Source organism: Nipponia nippon, unplaced genomic scaffold, assembly GCF_047370975.1.
Source record: "Nipponia nippon isolate SJK-2023a ecotype South Korea unplaced genomic scaffold, ASM4737097v1 scaffold_5, whole genome shotgun sequence".
Classification (NCBI taxonomy): domain Eukaryota; kingdom Metazoa; phylum Chordata; class Aves; order Pelecaniformes; family Threskiornithidae; genus Nipponia; species Nipponia nippon.
The window spans coordinates 61,232,070-61,250,904 of NW_028262369.1; the positions used below are offsets into that span (position 1 = coordinate 61,232,070).

Genomic DNA, 18,835 nt, shown 5'->3' on the forward strand with positions numbered 1-18,835 from the left:
TCGCAGGACTGTTGGGGAGATAAGTGCGCGCATGAGGTCTCAGCTAGCAGGATAGTAAGAGCTGTATGAGAACATACAGATAATATATGCCTACTCTGTCTTCACTGCGCATTAGATCTAAATTAAATCTGCACTGCCCGCTGCAGCCTGGCACCCTTCACTCCCTGACTCAGCTTTTGAGTTTCCCATGCTGGTGCTTGCAGCTTAGGCTGCAGGCACCCACGTTTCTGAGAGCTGCTCAAGCCCCGGCTGCCTTGCCCATCTCATCCAGCTGTACCTGAGGTGGCATCCAGGCCTCAGGGGAAAGGTCTGTGTGCCTGACATCAGCCACACGTGCTTCCACACGGACAGAGAGGCAGCTGGGGCAATAAGCTGGACAAAGCATATTCTTCCCGTCCCACTGTAGGTGTTGCTAGGAGTAGCCACCGCACTTTGAGGCTTTAGGGTTATTTGTCACTTGTTCTTTGGCAGGAGAATAAGAACTTCATTTATTTGCAGCGTAAACACATCTTTACATTTCTCATCAAGGCCAGCAAAATGCCTTTTCAGTCATGGGGAAAAAAAGGCATTAATGCAAGCATTTGTGAAAGGAAAGTACTTGAATCTCCTATATTGTAAAGACAGATATAACCGATTTATTATTAACATTAATTTAATTAGCATTAATTAATGCTAAAATACTTGACAGGATGTATCCGGTAAAGCTAACAGTTTAAAACACCACGAAAAAAACAAACTCACTGGAAGCGTACAGACTGATCTGTCCAGACTGACCCAGAGTTGCTCGTTTCTCCCTTGTGTCAGGAAAATGCACTGAGTGACTCTTGTTAATTCTACATTTAACTGTCTCTTGCATCAGCTACTTCAAACATACTCAAAGGTTGTTAAAATGGGGAGAGGGGAAATAAAATAGGAGAAATAGGAATTTCTTTGCATATATATAAGGAGATAAGGATCAGCGCAAGCTTCCACTCATATTTCTTCTACTTTTGAAAAAAAGGAAGAATTTGAATATTTCAAAAGAGGCAGAATTGAGTATTTGAATATTTCCGCACACACAAAAATCCAGTCCTGCAACTACGCTGTCTACACTTATTCAGCAGACATTAAAATTAATAGCATATACATCTAAAAGTATTATTAGAGATGCATGATTTATACATCTGGTTCAACCCCCCTGCTCAAGCAGGGCCACAAAGAGCCAGTTGCCCAGGACCATGTCCAGATGGCTTTTGAGTAGCTCCAAGGATGGAGACTCCACAACCTCTCTTGGCAACCTGTGCCAGTGCTCAGACACCCTCACAGTGAGAAAGCATTTTCTGATGTTCAGAGGGAACCTCCTGTGCTTCAGTGTGTGCCCGTTGCCTCTGGCCCTGTCTCTGGGCACCACTGAGAAGAGCCCGGCTCTGTCCTCTTTGCACCCTCCCTTCAGATATTTGCAGACATTGATTGATGAGATCCACCCCTGTGCCTTCTTTTCTCAAGGCTGAACAGCCCCAGCTCTCTCAGCCTTTCATCATAGGAGACATACTCCAGTCCATCATCTTCATGGCCCTTTGCTGGACTCTCTCTAGTTTGTCTTGTACTAGGGAGCCCAGCACTGGACCCAGCACTCCAGGGGTGGCCTCACTAGTGCTGAGCAGAGGGGAAGGATACCTCCCTCAACCTGCTAGAAACACCCCTCCCCATGCAGCCCCACATAACATTTACCTTCTTTGCGACAAGGGCCCCCAGGTCCTTTTCTGACAAGTTGCTTTACAGCTGGACAGTCCCCAGCATATACTGGTGCATGGGATTGTTCCCCCCCAGGTGCAGGACTTTACAATTCTCCTTGTTGAAGTTCCTGTAGGCCCATTTCTCCAGACTGTTGAGATCCTTCTGGATGGCAGCATGACCCTCTGGTGTGTCACCCACTTCTCCCAGTCTGGTATCATCTGCAAACTTGCTGAAGGTACACTCTGCCCCATCACCCGGACCGTTAATGAAGAAGTTAAGCAGGACTGGACCTGGTACTGACCCCTGGAATACACTGCGAGTTAGTGGCCTCCAAGTGGATTTTGTGCCACTCATCACCGTCCTCTGCACCTGGCCATTCAGCCAGTTTTCAAGCCACCTCAGTCTGTAAATAATAGTCATACCTAGATAGTAGGGGACTGAGTATTTTTATATACAGGTGAGACTCACTTTCTTCATCTTCGACCTCAGTGTTATAAGTTGAAGAAACAATTAAAGCTTTGGCTTTTGAAGAACAATACAGAAAAGGGATATCTGCAGTTCTAAAAAAAGTTAATTCCTTGTGTAGTAAGTCTTTGAAAGGTTCAATATTATAAATTGTTTGCTTACAGCATTACAAGGACATAAATTGGTTTTGATGGAATGTCTAAAGTCTGAAAACAAGGGCCTTCTCTCCTGAAGATATTTTTAGAAAGGTGCTCTTTTGTCTCAGCCAAATTATATAAATGTTTTGAAAGTGCTAACATGGAAGATCACATGCTGGCACGGTTAGTCCCAGGGAAATACACATGCCTCAGGGTGCCAGAGCAGTTTGGTAAGGAAAACAAATTCCATTCTGGAGCTAAATCTTAGCTGTCAGAGAAACGGCTTTGAAATCCACACTTTAAAACCCCCCAAATTTCCTTTCAAAAGTCATGGACTTGAGTCTGAAGCATGCAATGGAAATGAGAATGAGTAAGATACAAAACAAAGTGAACAAAAAAAACCCAAACAAACAAACAGGTGGCTTCTGAATCACAGAAGTTGGAAGGCAGGGAGTGTCATACTGCCCCAGCAATCCATGCAAGACATGCACCAAAAAGCATCAAAATCTGCTATACTGGAGCTAAACTGATCAACATGGCTACAGCATGAGAGGTTAGGCTCTGCAATAGCTACCTTGTATGTCATATTCCTTTAAAAACAGGTATAATTGTCATAGGAAAATTAAGCAGCAGCTAATGTTGCTAATGCAAATCTCCAATTCACTGTGGCTACTCATGCAAGAAATCAGCACATGATGGCACAATTAAAAAGTTTTACTGTTAATGCAAAAATGTAGTTTAAAAAAAAAATCTTTTCTAATGCTCTAGGGAGGCAAGAAAAGGGTTTAAATAATTAATAAGGATTTTTTTACCTCCCTGAATTTTTCTTCGACAGGGAATTTCACCACATGAATTTTGCACTTTGAATCCTGTTTTCTAGCTTCTACTATACAAGGAGACAATACAATTCATATGACTGATCACCTCTTGGTAGAGGGACCCTATTTTGCTTGGCATCATTCAGACATGGAACAAAATGACATTATTTCACCACCTCTAAGACAACGGAGAGATGGAAACAAATGGGCAGAACACAGGAAAAAGGGAGACAACATTCGTCGGTATGACAGGCAGCTGTCTCAGCAAACCATCAGGATAACTGTGGTCAAAACTTTACAGGCGTCACAATAAAGAAGAATAGCAAGGAGTGACAGGAAAGACTATGAGAAAGTTGCTTTGAGATGTTAATACAGAGCTCTTCCCAAATGGGAGGGACAGCAGAGAAAAACTACCAAGATGTTTGCTTAAAAATAACCTGCACTACTTCTCTTACTTTGTTTATACACAACACAGTCGTAATGGCCTGCTCTTTCCATAAGCAACTCTATGAAATCAAACGTTTGAGAATGAAACGGAAGACCGAGAGGTATGTCTAAAAGGGACTGAAACAGAGTACAGCCCAGATATCAAAGTTTGACCGACACAACAAAAGGCATGGTTCTTCACACTGCTGCCAAATTCTCTGTCTCACCACCTTACTGTATAAATGGAAAACTTGAAACTCTAAAGAAACAATGCAGATCAGTATCATCTTTCTACAGTAAATTTAAGACTATAAGCTATTTCAAAAGAAGTTCCTCATGTCAATACTCACAAAGAATTCTCTTTCCTGCAAAGATTATTCCTCTGTGTGCATGTGTATGCGCATCTGTGTGTACCAGTACACACGTATTTATATGTTAAGAAGGAGAAAAAGTAGTAGAGGGGAACTAAAGAAGGAAAAAGAGTACAGGGTTTCACAATAATTTCCATGCAGTCTTACCTCCGTAACTTTGCACAAGGCACTACAAGACTCTAACTTCAATTTGGGAATAAGTCTCATATAATCAGGTACACAATTTTATGCTGCGAGTCAATTTGCATGGTTCCCAAGGAGATAAGTTTTTAAAAATCTTCTCTGGAATCCACTGATAAAAAATGGGGAAAACTAGTATAATGAGATATAATGATGAATTAGTCCCTATAGAAAAGTTATCTTTTACTGAGCCCATCAGGAAAGCCTAGATAATCACTAAACATTTTGTATTTGCTTTTCTTTATTATTATCTCCAGCTTCATATTTTTACTGTGCCTAGGAAGAGCATTTGCGATTCTCTATCTTTTTCTTTTACAAAATATTGAACAAGAATAAAGGATTTGGGAACATGAGGTTACGTGTAAACGAGAATAATATATTTTCTATTTATGCAGGTATACTTAACTAGGTAAAGCATCAATTTAAAATAATTAAAATATTTAAAAATATTTAAAATATTTAAAATATTAGGCCATATACTTTACAAATTCTACCCACAATCAAAAGTGGCATTTTTACAGCAATTATTATACATGATAAACATCAAATAAGCTTTGAATGGAGAATTGTAACCTCTGTGTGTGAGGCATGGGAGGAAAGGAGGAGGACAAGATGACATCATCTTAAAAAATTAAGAAAAAAGGCAAGGTGATGGAGTCTTCACTTGTCATCCTGCTTGAGTTAAGGCGTATTAAAAAAAAGTCATAAATAAACCGCAAATAGACAGTATTTTCACAACACTAATTTTCTGATCCGAGATTTAAACAAGAGAACTAGAACTATTTGCTATCTACAAAATACATTAAATTATATGCTAAATATAGTATTGTATTAATCTGAAACTCTCAGGCCATTACTGCTAGTTTTTCAGCTGCATCTTAGATAAGCATCTCTCCAAAATAATACATGACATTTTCCTATTTTCCAACACTGTACTAACCATTAAAAAGGCACTGAATAACGTTTGCATGGGCATCTTTCTTTTCCCAAGTGAAGATAATACAAACCATGACAGATGTAGTATTGCATAGGGTGACTGCAGAAGTACCTTCCATGGAAAGCCATGCAAACCCCATGGGGTTACACGAAAGATGCAGACAGCAGGTGAGGAGAAAGCAAACAGTAAGCAGGTAAGGTTGGGAAGATCATTTAGGCATTATAGATCTTACAGTGATTCTTGTAGGCAGAGTAAGATTTACTGGGATATTTAAAAGGACACTGGAGATACGTGAGTTTCATGCAGAAGAGGAATGCCTATGTGATGATTTGGAAATTGGGAAATATTCAGCTTAGCAGAAAACAAAACATGGTTTCCCAAGGGATATTTTTCCCCCTCTGCAAATATGAGTTTCAATGAATACTGATGAAGGTCTAAAGAACTAATCTACATGAGCTTTAAGGCATGTAAAAACTGTGAATTTGGATTTGCAGGTGCTGCAATTTCTAGAGAAATGTAAAGGAACCTAGTAATCATCGAATCATAGAATGCTTTGGGCTGGAAGGCACCTTTAAAGGTCATCTAGTCCAACCCCCCTGCAATTGGCAGGGACATCTACAACCAGATCGGGTTGCTCAGAGCCCCATCCAGCCTGACCTTGAATGTTTCCAAGGATGGGGCATCTACCACCTCTCTGGGCAACTCGCTCCAGTGTTTCACCACCCTCATCGTGAAAAATTTCTTCCTTAGATCTAGTCTGAATCTACCCTCCTTTAGTTTAAAACCATTACCCCTTGTCCTATCACAACAGGCCTTGCTAAAAAGGCTATCCCCATCTTTCTTGTCGGCCCCCTTTAAGTATTGAAAGGCTGCAATAAGGTCTCCCTGCAGCCTTCTCTTCTCGAGGCTGAACAACTCCAGCTCTTTCAGCCTTTCCTCACAGCAGAGGTGCTCCATCCCTCTGATCATTTTTGGGACTCTCCTCTGGACCCAGTCCAACAGGTCTATGTCCTTCCGGTGCCGAGGACTCCAGAGCTGGACGCAGGACTCCAGGTGGGGTCTCACCAGAGCAGAGTAGAGGGGCAGAATAATAATACTACTATTAATATAAGTAATATACATACACGAACCAGATTCTGACTTTTTGATACACTTGTTCTGGTGAGAAAAATCTAAATCATGAAAAAGCAAATTTGGTCTCCTAAGTCAATAGAATGTTTTCCATCTATCTTATGAACTACAGGAAAGTATTAGTTCTCATCTAGTGGATACTGATTTCCACCTTCTGTCTGTAAAATCAAATAGACAATCATAATTACTGTAAATACATTTAATGAAAGTTCAGAATTTCTTTAAATGGGCCATTTTCATTTAATTCCCTATACAGACAATCTAATCTAAGTCATTCTTCTCTGAAAAATCTTGATTTATGCATTTAATAACCTCTTGGACTTCCAAGGCAAGCCAGATTCAGGACTGAATAGCTGCTGTGTCAAACTAAAAATGATAACCCAAGCTCTGTGTGCATTAGCTATGTGCCTTGAGATTGGATTCTATAGCATCTAATAAGGTATGAGCTCCATTTGAAGCTCTTTCCAAAAAATAGAGTATTCACAACTTCTGTATCCTCTTTGAATTCTTAGTCACTTGCAGCCAAGAGTGTACTAAAAGTGACCCTTTTTCACACAGAGATCTGTTTTCTTGAAACACGTGGGAACCTCAGTACTTCTAGGTCTGTCATTCCTCTGTCAAATTTGATTCAAATTGGGCAGGGTGTTAAAAAAATACTGCAGGACATGCTGTCCAAAAAAAGGCCTACCTTTAGCAAACCAGGCTACAATATAGCCTTTAGCATTAGCAAGAGAAACAAAAGACAGTGTTTCTTTTCAATCACTTAAAAAGATTGGTTTTAAGTAGTGGTATTCAGATAGAAAAAACTCTTTGTTAATTGAAATTACTACAAATTTTAAATGCTTTTTTCAGACACGGTTAAACATGTAGACAGAGATTTTTAAGCAAATGAAAAGTTCCATTACATTGTTTACATTTTTTCAAGAACACTTTTAAATTCTTCTATTCTAAAAATAGAAGCATGTAAAGAACAAAAGAATTTTAGAATTTTCTATGTAAAATTTTTAAATTTTTTAAAATAAGCATTTCAGTTAATTTTAGAGCACTATCCCAGGCTCCCACTTTCTTTAAAGTATTATCTTTACATGAAAGTCAATATCATATTGCCAGTATATGAATTTAAATACACATCCTCACTGTTTTTTTTTTTCAGTTTAGTTGCTGTTTCTCCAAGCAAGTTCTAAAGTGTTTCCAAATAAGTTTAAAGACATCCAATTTATTTTTATTCCAGTAAATTGCCTTCTCAAGTGGCATTGTATCCTTAAGGTGTGATATCCAGTTATTAACTGCAGAAAATACTTAGAATTCCCTGGTTCATAAGAGTATCTCTCCTAGCAATAACTAGAAGCACTAGATATAAGGATCTAGAATAATGCTTTCAGTAAGATATAAAAATATAATTGAAGCAAGATAAGGAATACAAGGAATAGGTTTACATGAACACATACGATATTTATCTGTCATTGTTCAACAAGGCTCAGTGCCGGGTCCTGCGCTTGGGTCACAACAACCCCATGCAATGCTACAGGCTGGGGGAGCAGTGGCTGGAGAGCTGCCTGGCAGAAAAGGACCTGGGGGTGTTGGTCGACAGCTGCCTGAACGTGAGCCAGCAGTGTGCTCAGGTCGCCAAGAGGGCCAATGGCATCCTGGCCTGTATCAGGAATAGTGCGGCCAGCAGGACCAGGGAGGTGATAGTGCCCCTGTACTTGGCACTGGTGAGGCCGCACCTTGAGTACTGTGTTCAGTTTTGGGCCCCTCACTACAAGAAGGACATTGAGGTGCTGGAGCGTGTCCAAAGAAGGGCAACAAAGCTGGTGAAGGGTCTGGAGCACAAGTCTTATGAGGAGCGGCTGAGGGAGCTGGGGTTGTTTAGCCTGGAGAAGAGGAGGCTGAGGGGAGACCTTATTGCTCTCTACAACTCCCTGAAAGGAGGTTGTAGCGAGGTGGGGGTCGGTCTCTTCTCCCAAGTAACAAGCGATAGGACAAGAGGAAACGGCTTCAAGTTGTGCCAGGGGAGATTTAGATTAGATATTAGGAGAAATTTCTTCACCAAGAGAGTGATTAGGCATTGGAACAGACTGCCCAGGGAAGTGGTACAATCACAGTCCCTGAAAGTATTCAAAAACATGTGGATGTGGTGCTTAGGGACATGGTTTACAGGTGGGCCAGGCAGTCAGGTTAACAGGTTGGACTCGATGATCTCAGAGGCCCTTTCCAACCTCAACGATTCTATGATTCTAAGTGTAAGAGAACAGAAAAATTTAGGTAGAGGTATCCTTTCTTGACTAGTCTATGAACTTTTACTATTTTCAATTACATGTTCTATATTTTAACATTTACAAGTAGTTTGCAACAACATTCAAAAGTAATTTACAACTCAAACCTGGCTTTCTACTACAGGTAAAGGCAAACTTTTAACAAGGTGAACATTAACACGAAGATGATTACTTTAGACTTGCCCCTCCGCAGCCTGTCATGCATGTAAATCTTGTGATTACGTAGCCTGTAAAGGTTACCTTTTGATCATTATTCCACCTGATTCACTGAAAATCTTGCCAAGTGTGGAAGCATCTTCCTCCTCCTCCAGATTTTTTTAATTTTTTTTTTTTTTTTTTAAACACACACCATTCTTGCACCTTCTTCGGATAAGCCCAACCACCCACTAATATTTTGGGTGGATTTACTACAGCCTCCTCGGAGTAGCAGCACAGAGATGCCAGCTGCAAGCTTTCTTTCCTGATTGGACCAATATAACTATACAGTACAGGAGAATATTATTCAAAATATTACCTTACAAATATAGGTTAGGGATTTGCCAGACAGAAAACCAGAATTGAGCATCTGAGAGACTAAGCAGAAGCCTGCCCAAACTCAGAACTAAGCAGAAGTCTACCAAAACTCAAAGCAGTACGGTGGATATTTATTACAAAATACGAACAGCCACCTAAAGAGAGTTATCTGTGACATTTGCCTTGTAAGTATTGGATATGTAAATATTGTTTCCATTTTCACAGGCAAGATTTACCTTACACCCACATCAGCATGTTCTAATTTGTGCCACTGCTTTCCTTAGCTCTGATTTTGTGTACTACTCTTTCTTCACAACACTGATTTTTTTAACAAGTCAGTCGATTGTCAAACTCTTAATCTGCATGAGAATTACACTGCCCAAGTTTTTGGACTTTTAAAATACAACTGCATTGGATTATGTTTCTTGGATGCAACAAGAAATTAAGCTTTGAAAATTAAGTATCACAATACAGTTTTCCTTTAGGAAGATACCTTCAGAAGTAATCTACTAGCAGTCTGAGTGCAGTAAGAACAGCATCATGCTACATAAAGTTTATCTGAATGATAAAAGTATTGATTATTTTTAAAATTAATTTAAAAATATATTCATACCTAGACAATGTGTCAGAATTGTCTGAACTTTGCTACTAGCTTAACATTTTTTTAAAAATATTTTTGTTTATTCTTCCTCAGCTGCAGCTAGCAAGCCCTGAAATGTCATTGCTTACAGGCTATTTGCACGCTCAAGCTAATCTAAATTGAAACTCTTCTCATTTTTGACCCAAGGGAATAAACTGCAATCAAATACAAATTGCAAAAATATTCAGCATTATAATTCAGTTTCCTGTAACCTGAGTTTATAGTCATCTCTGGTTCCCTTTTTTATATCTACTAACCAAATCCCACCATTCTTACATAAAAGATGAATCTCAATCTGTAAACAGTTCTGTATTTACGCTCCCACAAAATTTCATTATCATTTTTTCCACTTTCACATTCTTCAGATAGAATGTTCCCTTGACTGCTGCCAGTAGTTTTTTCAGAAATTTACTTAAAGCAAATGCTTCTCAATGACCTGTTGAAAAATAAAACTCAACATGTATATAACAATAAAATTAATGTACTGTTAATGGTTCCTACCAGCTCACTGCTAAGTCGTGCATTTTTAAAATGTGGCTCAGTTTATACTCTCCAGATTTCAGGGGTTGAGTATATTCTTTAGCATGCACAAGTTATGGGTTCACTTGAGTATCAACAGGGAACTCTAAATCCTGGAGAAAAAAATAAAATCACCAATTGTCAAAAATGCTGCATAAATTCATATAATGTACTACTTATTATGTTACTATTTTGAAAACACAATTTTGTCTTATTTTTTCATTCTATTTTTCTCCTCTGTTCAATTTTCAACAATTTTTACAATCACTTTTGTCCTTACTTTATTAATTTTGATACATATTGTTAACGCTGACTGCAGGCATAACTGGAAGACTGGGGCCTGTAGTGAACAACTGAATACTATGAGATTTATTAGTTTATTCTTTTAAAATTATATTCCTATGAGTTAACTTCTGGACAGTTATATCAATATAGCACTGCTCTAGAAAGAGATCAGCCATCAGTACTCATCATTATCTGCAACCAAGTACAAATTCAACGTTCATACCAGCAAAACCTCTTCTTCCCCCAAAACAGAAAAAAAAACCCCTCCACTTATGTAGTTCAACATAACAGCAATGGGAAAGAAGCAACTCGACACTGTGGATACAGAGAGATATAGTAAAAAATGGCAAATAAAATTTTGCTGTCATTTATACTCATAACAAAGTTTGTGTAACGATGTGGGTGTAAGCGACAAAGACTTGGCCTGACACTTTTATTGTTAATGTCATTTATGTACCTGCTACATAATGAGATATGATGTTTAAAAAGGAAGGCTGTTAAATTGTTAGTATAAAATCCCCTGTATTATACTCAGGACAATCTCTGGTTTTAGTAAGTATTTTGTGAAAGACAGTCAAAATTCGGGTAAATTAATTATTTTTCCTTAAACAGAAAAAAATGTTTTAAAATTGTTTAACAGTAAGTTTAAAACTACCTATTTAAGATGCAGTGATCTACCCTGCACTGGACCATCTCACGATTAAAAGAAGTTGAGTTCTAGAAATCTTTCAATTCCATCAGCTAGCAGCCAGATAGCTCCTTAATTTGGAATGGAAGAACTATTCTCATTGTCCAAATCACTCCATTTATATTTTATTTCCTTCTCTTTATTTTTATTATGCATACCTCCCATACTGGAGATGAAAAGAATAAAGTTTAGCCCTACTACCACGCTCTGCGCAGCATGGTCTGTGGTGTAATTACTGATTTATCAGCTAAATGAAACAGTTTCCACTATGATTATAAATGGAAAAGTCATACAAACATGGAGAAGGGCTGTGTATGCACATAGAAACAATACAACACAAGGGAAAGCACCTACAGGTAAATAACCTTTTTTCTCCTTTGACTTCAAACATATATATACATTAGACTGTGAGTAACTCCAGGTAGTATTTCCCAAAGATCACTATTACCTGGATAAGAAGATCCTTTTCTCTACTTGACTAAAGATTGAAGGACCAGTTTCACACATGCCACGTAATCCTCAATAAAATTCACCAACACAGTAACACTTGTTGAAGAGGGAACTGGAATTCCAGGGTGCAGTTCAGAGGAGACATTTTCCAAGTCACTTGCTGATGCTGTTCAACAGCGTTGACTACACCAGCAGGCAGTTCCAGATTTGCAGCTTTTGAACAGCCTCTCCAAAGCAGCAACCCAGGGAGACAGCATCTGCCTCTGTAAAATTCACTTACAGACCTGAAGCAAAGTCCTTTCTTCAAGGCTTTTGTTCGCTCATCGTAAAAGGACAAAGACAGACCTGACATTCAGGAGGTCTCAGCCCTGGCAGTCTGTGGCTTCAAGAACAAACAGGAAAGCTAGTTTTGTATTTCAGATGAAACTAATTATACATTACACGTGAATTTAGAATGAACTCTGAAGATAACTTTATCTATGTGGAATAGGACATCTTAACAGTGTGCTATACAGACTTCTCTCATTTGGTAGAAGTGACAATCATGAAGAAAAACTTCCTCATCATCAGATAATGGAAGGCAAAATCAGATGTTGATTGAAGTGGATTGCTCAGCAAAGATTCATGGATAACATGCTTAAGATCCACTGCAGCACTGGATTCCCAAAAAGGTCCAAATCCTTCAGATATATATACTGAGCAGACAGGAGAATACAAAAATACCGAATGCCAACAGAATACTAAGATACCCTGAGCTGTTAGCCCAGTTTTCTTCAGCTCCAGCAGTTAACCTAAGGGATAAGAACCACAGAATTATTGCCAGCCTGCACCAGCTTAGGAGCAGAAAATCTGGTGCCCTGGACACTGCAGGGACATTCTTGCTATTAATCAAGAACCTTACTGTAGACTTGATATTCAGCATGCATGCTATGCTAGAGGGGGCTGAGGTTTCCACAATAAACCTTCTCCAACTGACCTCGAGTCAGACACGAGCAGACTTGAGGTTTCAGGCTCTTCACTAAAAAGAACACAGATTTCCTGGAGCCACGATGGGCTTTGCCAGGTAAGGAGCAGAAGGGATTGCAGCATGAGAAGAGTTCTGGATAGAAGGAAACAAACAGATCAGCTTTCCCAAATAGGAAACTAGGAAATTATTCAGCATAAAATAAAGAAACTGGCCCTGAATTAGACAGAACAGTCCTTCATACTGATATTCAAGTCAAAGAAAAAGACTTCAGAGTAATTTCAAATAGCTATTTGGACATCATCATCACCTGCACTTACCATTTACAATCAGCTTGAAATAACTGTCCAGGTTTTTAGGTAGGCAGATACCATACAAAGGTATTCAAAACTCATGACTTCAAAAAGAGCAGCTTTGCTAAAGAGGGCTGATATTACTTCTTGATACAGAATATGGGGGGGGGGGGGGGAATGGGGTGTTGTCAGTATCTGCATGTGAGGGTATTAACTACATTTGAGCATCAAGTTATTATTAACAGTTAACCATATGTTTTAAAATAACAAATGAATTTTCCAGACCAAAAGAAAAACCTGTTACTATGGAGCTGGATGATAGAGCTAAACTGACAAAATTAAATGCATGTATGTTTTAGTACTGGACACAGCCCACTTGGTCTCACCTATGCACAGCTGACATGTCCGAAAAGGGGGATTATACAAGTATGATCAAGTAGTACTAAGTTGAGAATATCTGTGAGTCTGTCCTGGCTTTACAGTCTGCTCCAGTGATATTCTTAGAAAAACTGAAAAAACTCTCTTGTAAGTTCCAAGAGTGAGTTACGTTTGATTAGTACAATGTGGTAAAAGGTACCAGTTTAGGTGGTATTAACAATGATCTACTTTGAGCTGCGACTTCAGAAGCTGAGGACAAGTATGAGAAAGCTTCTAGGTACACCAGGCAGTGAAGAGAAGCTGTATCACAACGTGGGGCTGAACTGCAGACAAAGGAGCTTCAGTGGTTGCAAGAAGCCTCAAGGAAAAAAAATGGATAAGATAAATGGCATACTACTGGCATGAAACACTGGACTAGAACTGGGAATGAAGGTTTGTATCAGCCTCCCTTTGTGAGATTACTGGCATGGGCTATTTTCCATTTTTCCGTGGCCTATTTTTTTTCTACCACTATTTTCCATGAAGGTGAGCTCTAGGACTTGCATCAAGAGACAGATCTATATTCTTCAAAAGACTTTTCTTGCAAGTATAATGTTTATAAAAATCCAAAATACATATATACATAGTTAATCTTGCAGCCTCATTTTCAATCAGTGTGGTCTAAGATATTTTCTAAGATTAGTCAGCAGACTAGGAGATTTATTACTAACTCTAATTAACCAAGCTAAATGGCTTTATTAAAAATAGATTGTCATTAAAGAATGTAAGGAGGGTAACTGCACATAATATATTTTAAGGACTACAATAGTCATTACAAAACCACTTACAAAGACTATACAGTTTTCTGAAGACTTAGCTGATCATTTGTGTTTGCAACATTTTCAGGACATCCCGCTGTGAGAAGCTTTAAAGCAAAGACTGAAATTACCGTATTCTTTAAAATACCTATCAACCACTAAGATTAAGAATGGACTAAAATCAATGCATTTTAATCTGAAAATGTACACACACAGCAGGGGTAACCACTAATTTTTTTTTAGATTTTGTTTGCACTTAACTTGATGGTAGCCATTCTGTTAATTTGTAGGAATGAGTGTACAGCAAATTTCTGAACTACAGACTATCAAACGTCATTTTGTCTTCTATTTAAGAAGCTGTCTACACCACGTGTTCTATAAGAATGCTATTAACCCGTCAAACTTTTTAAATGATCATGAAAATAATTAAGCTAATGACTTAATGATCAGTGTAAGTGCATCTATCACAGACCCAAGACCTAGAAGGTATTTTTCAGTGGACTGTGGCTTCAAACACATACATAGCCTAACAAAACCACTCCAAAATCTGGTTTAGTTTTTTTTGGTTTTTGTTTGTTTGTTTTTACTTGATTATAAAAAAAGGTAAGACTGGATCTGACAGAAGCTGGAGATGTTCACTGCTAAGTTTTGTTCCATCTAAACCATATTTAGGTTTCCTCTTTGAAGCTAAAAAGCTACCTACAGAGTTCTGTTTGCAGAAAAGCTTCTCAGTATTATTATCCTATGCAATTATTTTGTAAGCTTTTATAGATATGCAAAACTTTAGCTTCAAACTGCCTTAACGATGCTCAGAAATCACACTCCCAGAACACTGGACTCAATTTCCATGGAATGGTAGGGACTTAGAATGGTGACTGACATAGGACATCATGACTGGAGAGGAAGACAGAATGTGGGAATCATGGGAATCAAAATCATCCTTTGTTGCCTTAACTTGGGTATTAGCAAGATACCTACATCTTGTACTAAGGTGCTAACTAAAAATCTATGTCTTCAACTAGCCATTTCACATGGATTAGCCATCTGTTTAAATACAGTTTTCTATATTTCCACTTACTTATGTGTACTTAGGGGTATACTAAGAAGCAAAGTGGAGCTTAGAAAGAAAAATCAACCTCAAATGAACACCTAAATTCTTAAAATTCTATGTGAAACAAGTGGAAGATAATTGTTAACAGAATTTAAAATTCTTACCTCACAGATAAGAACAGTTTTGGAGAGAAAGGTTAACTATTTGGGGAAAAAAACTGAAGAAGATCAGAAACATTCAGCATTAGGAAATAAGTATGTTAAGTACAAATAAGTAAAGATAAAAGATTAAAGTAATCTTGCATTGTTATTCCAGGAAGGAATCATAATGTGTTTGTGGCTAAAGTTACACATTTTCATAGAAAAACATGTCAAGTTCTGATTGTGTTTCAGCCATGATATTCCTGAAGATCTCTGAAGCCAGTTTCAAGACAAATCCATACATTTTCCAAATTTGGGAGCGATTAAAGTGAACCTGCAGTATTTATTATACACAGCCTAAAGAGCAAAGAGGTTAACTAAAAGTGAGTATAATCCCAGCATATGCCACTGCCTTCATGCAAATCTCAGAAGCTTTATGTGCTCCTTGTCTTAGAAAGCTTTACCTTTCAAGAATTACACATTTGAACATCTAGAATTATAACATAAAAAAAGCATACAATCAACATGCTTTTTGTAATGTCTCTCATTCACTTTCTGGAACAAAAACAATTACTAAATGTAAACTTACTCATTTCAGAGTGAAATAGTTCTAGGAAAGCCTAAGCACTTTGAATACAAGTGACTGAAAGTCTTGCATTTTTCAGTAGAATAACACAGATACTACTTCAGGAGATACTGCTGTATATTATTGTTGTAAAATTCACAAATATAGTAAAAAAGAAGGGGATAATATAAAAATATTAGTATTTCTATCATTCCTTACTGAATTTCTGAAGTATTTCTGAAATTGTAGTTTTTACCTCCTTTGCTGTGATAATCCTTTAGTTTACTGGAACATGAGATTCAGCCTCAGTTGTTGAGATAATTCATACCTATGCTTCATACCTCAGGGTCTGAATGGCATAAACAGTGGTATCACTTGTCACGGCCAGGAGAAATGCTGATTTCAGTAGCTCCCCAGTACACACCAGGTGGAAGCCACAGTTTAAACATATCAAGTCTGTTGCTGAGTTGATTTCCTGCCTGAGAAAGCTACCAAGGAGTTCAGAAGTAATACCAGCTTAAGGTGTTCTCTCACAGCATTTCCAAAATATATTATTACTGTATTGCAAGCTTCATCAGAACTTCAATTTATGTGAGGCATGTAGGTTCTGAGCTCCTCAAAAGGAACACAAGCTACTTATGAAATAAGTCGATATAGATTTCCCCCCCCCCGATACAAATATTTGTCACTGAATTAAATGTGGTATCTTTATCCTAAAAACTTCCTACAGTAAAAATGCTCAAGAATGCTAATATGAAGATGCTCCCCTCCCCCCAAAAAGTTTTGGCAATGAAGTGTCACTATTTAATCCTTATTCTATTATTTTCAATTGCTAAATCCAAAGGGTAACAGAGAATCCATTACACAAGTTGAGATCTTGCATAACAAGGCTTTGCGAAACATTTATTACAAACATTGATTGCAAAGCCTTATGCTACTTCAGCATCGGCAAAGGTAACGTGCATACCAAAATCCAAGAAATGCATGTACTGAGCACTAAGGAGCTGAAGCAGTATATTATGGTTTTGCTCACTCTTGTATCTGCAATGTACTAGACATTTGTACTATGACAAACATGAAAAGCTAATAAGCTTTTCTCTTACACCAGTATAAAAGAGAAAGTAATGCATCTCCTGCCTGTGAAATTAAACATCCTATTACTTTATCATCAAAGCTAAGGAACATTATATTCAAAACAGTGTTCCAGAAAGCATCTCTGTGAACCATGACCATTCTGAATGCATGTCCTCAGTCGCTGACAATGGTAAAAGCAAATTGTATCTGCCCAAACTGTCATTTAGAAACTACACTATCATTGCTACCTAAAGTTGCAGGTGTAACAGGCTGTCAGTCACTCATAAAAAGTTATCGATGACTCTTAGTCCATTTACATGTAGTATTTCCATAGCTCTCAAAAATATTAGCAGAAGGGAATAAGCATCATTATCTCCATTTGTTCTACAGGCACACAGAAGACATCCCAATGCTAGATCCTTGGCAAAGGTAATAATGCAAACCCATCTACACCCCCAAGTAATAAAAGGATCTGTTACTGATTCTTATGATTTACCTAGATGGTCCTATAGAAATCAGGATTGCATGAACTCATAAAAGCATTCTCTGCCCTAAGACCTCACAGGTTCATATACAGAAACAAACCAGAAGAGGAATAGTTTTGTTTTGTTTGTTTTTTGTTTTTTGTTTTTTTTTTTTTTCCCCCAGTAAGTTCAGAGCCTGAACCATATGAGGATTTAGTGATTTAACCCAGATCAACCTGAAATTCTCTACGAGAGCTTGTAAACCAAACTCATATCTTCAGAGTCTCAAACCATTACACTTAATTCTCCCTAATAAGATACAAATCTTGTCTTGATGGAAATCGTTACGCAATTAAGACAATTTGCCCTTAAAGCTCTTAGAAACCTTTTTCTTTCCTGTCCTGAATTTTTACAGTAAGACCCCCTTTTCGCTTCTGATAGCAGGGCTCTTTAGAGCAAGTCTAAAGCTTTCGTTCTCCTTGAGGAAGACACAAGAGACTCATTTGTCAAAACATACAGAAAGCAATGAATAGATAAGTGGAACTGATCGAAACCATCCCACAGCTGAGAAAAATGTAGTATAGTTTAACACAAAACAGAAAACATCCAAATCAGTTTATCTAAATCACAGCTCGGCCTTGTCTGTATCATCATTACACATAGTTCTAAGTATCTCTTTACTCAGATGTTAAAAACTGAAGTAGAAAAGAGCCAGCTTCACTATGCAATTGTGAGCAAGATCAAGCCTTGTTACTTTATCTCTGAAAAAATGCAAGCTTAACTGAGGCAAAGATCGTCGGACAGTCATTTAGTGATTCAAAGTCCTTTGGTGAGGGAGGAGGAGAAGCAATTCCCCCCCCCCCCAACTGAGGATTACAATCAGCAGTAGTTCCAATATGAAAATCATCAAGGTCATTCCAAGACTGCAGTCAAAACATGCACAAGGGGCACAATCATAGTCACACATCCTGGTGTATTCATACATTCAATTTAAAAAGCAAATACTAGGTATTTTGTTCAGAAATCAGAGTCATGAAAATTAAATTCTTCTTAGGGCATAGCTACTGTGTATGCCCAAGATTCAGCAAACAGTCCTGACTTCTATCACTAAATATTTTCAAGGAAATATTCTATTCTCAATTCTCACCCAAAAATCAGGATTATCTCTGCTTTTCTGTACTTGGAAAAGTACTGCAGTGATCACTGATAGCTACACTTATATACCATTGAAATTACCTTTTTACTCAAAGTTAAAGAGACAGGGGAAAAAAAATAATTTTAATAATTGCTTAATTTTCCCAAAAATCTGATATGCTTATATTATGGAGGATATATTTTGTATTTTTTCTTTTCTTTTAGATTAAACAATTTCAGTATCTTGAAATTTCCATATTTTACATCTTAAATATCAAAGCAGTCCCACGGAAATCAGCAGTCCTACTCAGAAACTCCTTATTAAATATATAGTTTTCACAACAGTTTTACACTATCTCAGTTTCTGTCCAAACTATCACAGCTTTCAAAACAATCTAAGGACTACTAAGAACCCATACATTC

The 18,835-nt window shown here is 37.9% G+C and overlaps 1 protein-coding gene across 1 annotated transcript in view; it reads right to left on the minus strand.

Moving 5' to 3' along the window:
• SPAG16 (sperm associated antigen 16) overlaps positions 1-18,835 on the minus strand; it is a 410,847-nt gene that overhangs the window by 335,929 nt on the left and 56,083 nt on the right. The window contains 1 exon segment of the mRNA XM_087731487.1: positions 10,112-10,242. Within this exon segment, the coding sequence (XP_087587613.1) occupies positions 10,112-10,242 (131 nt within the window).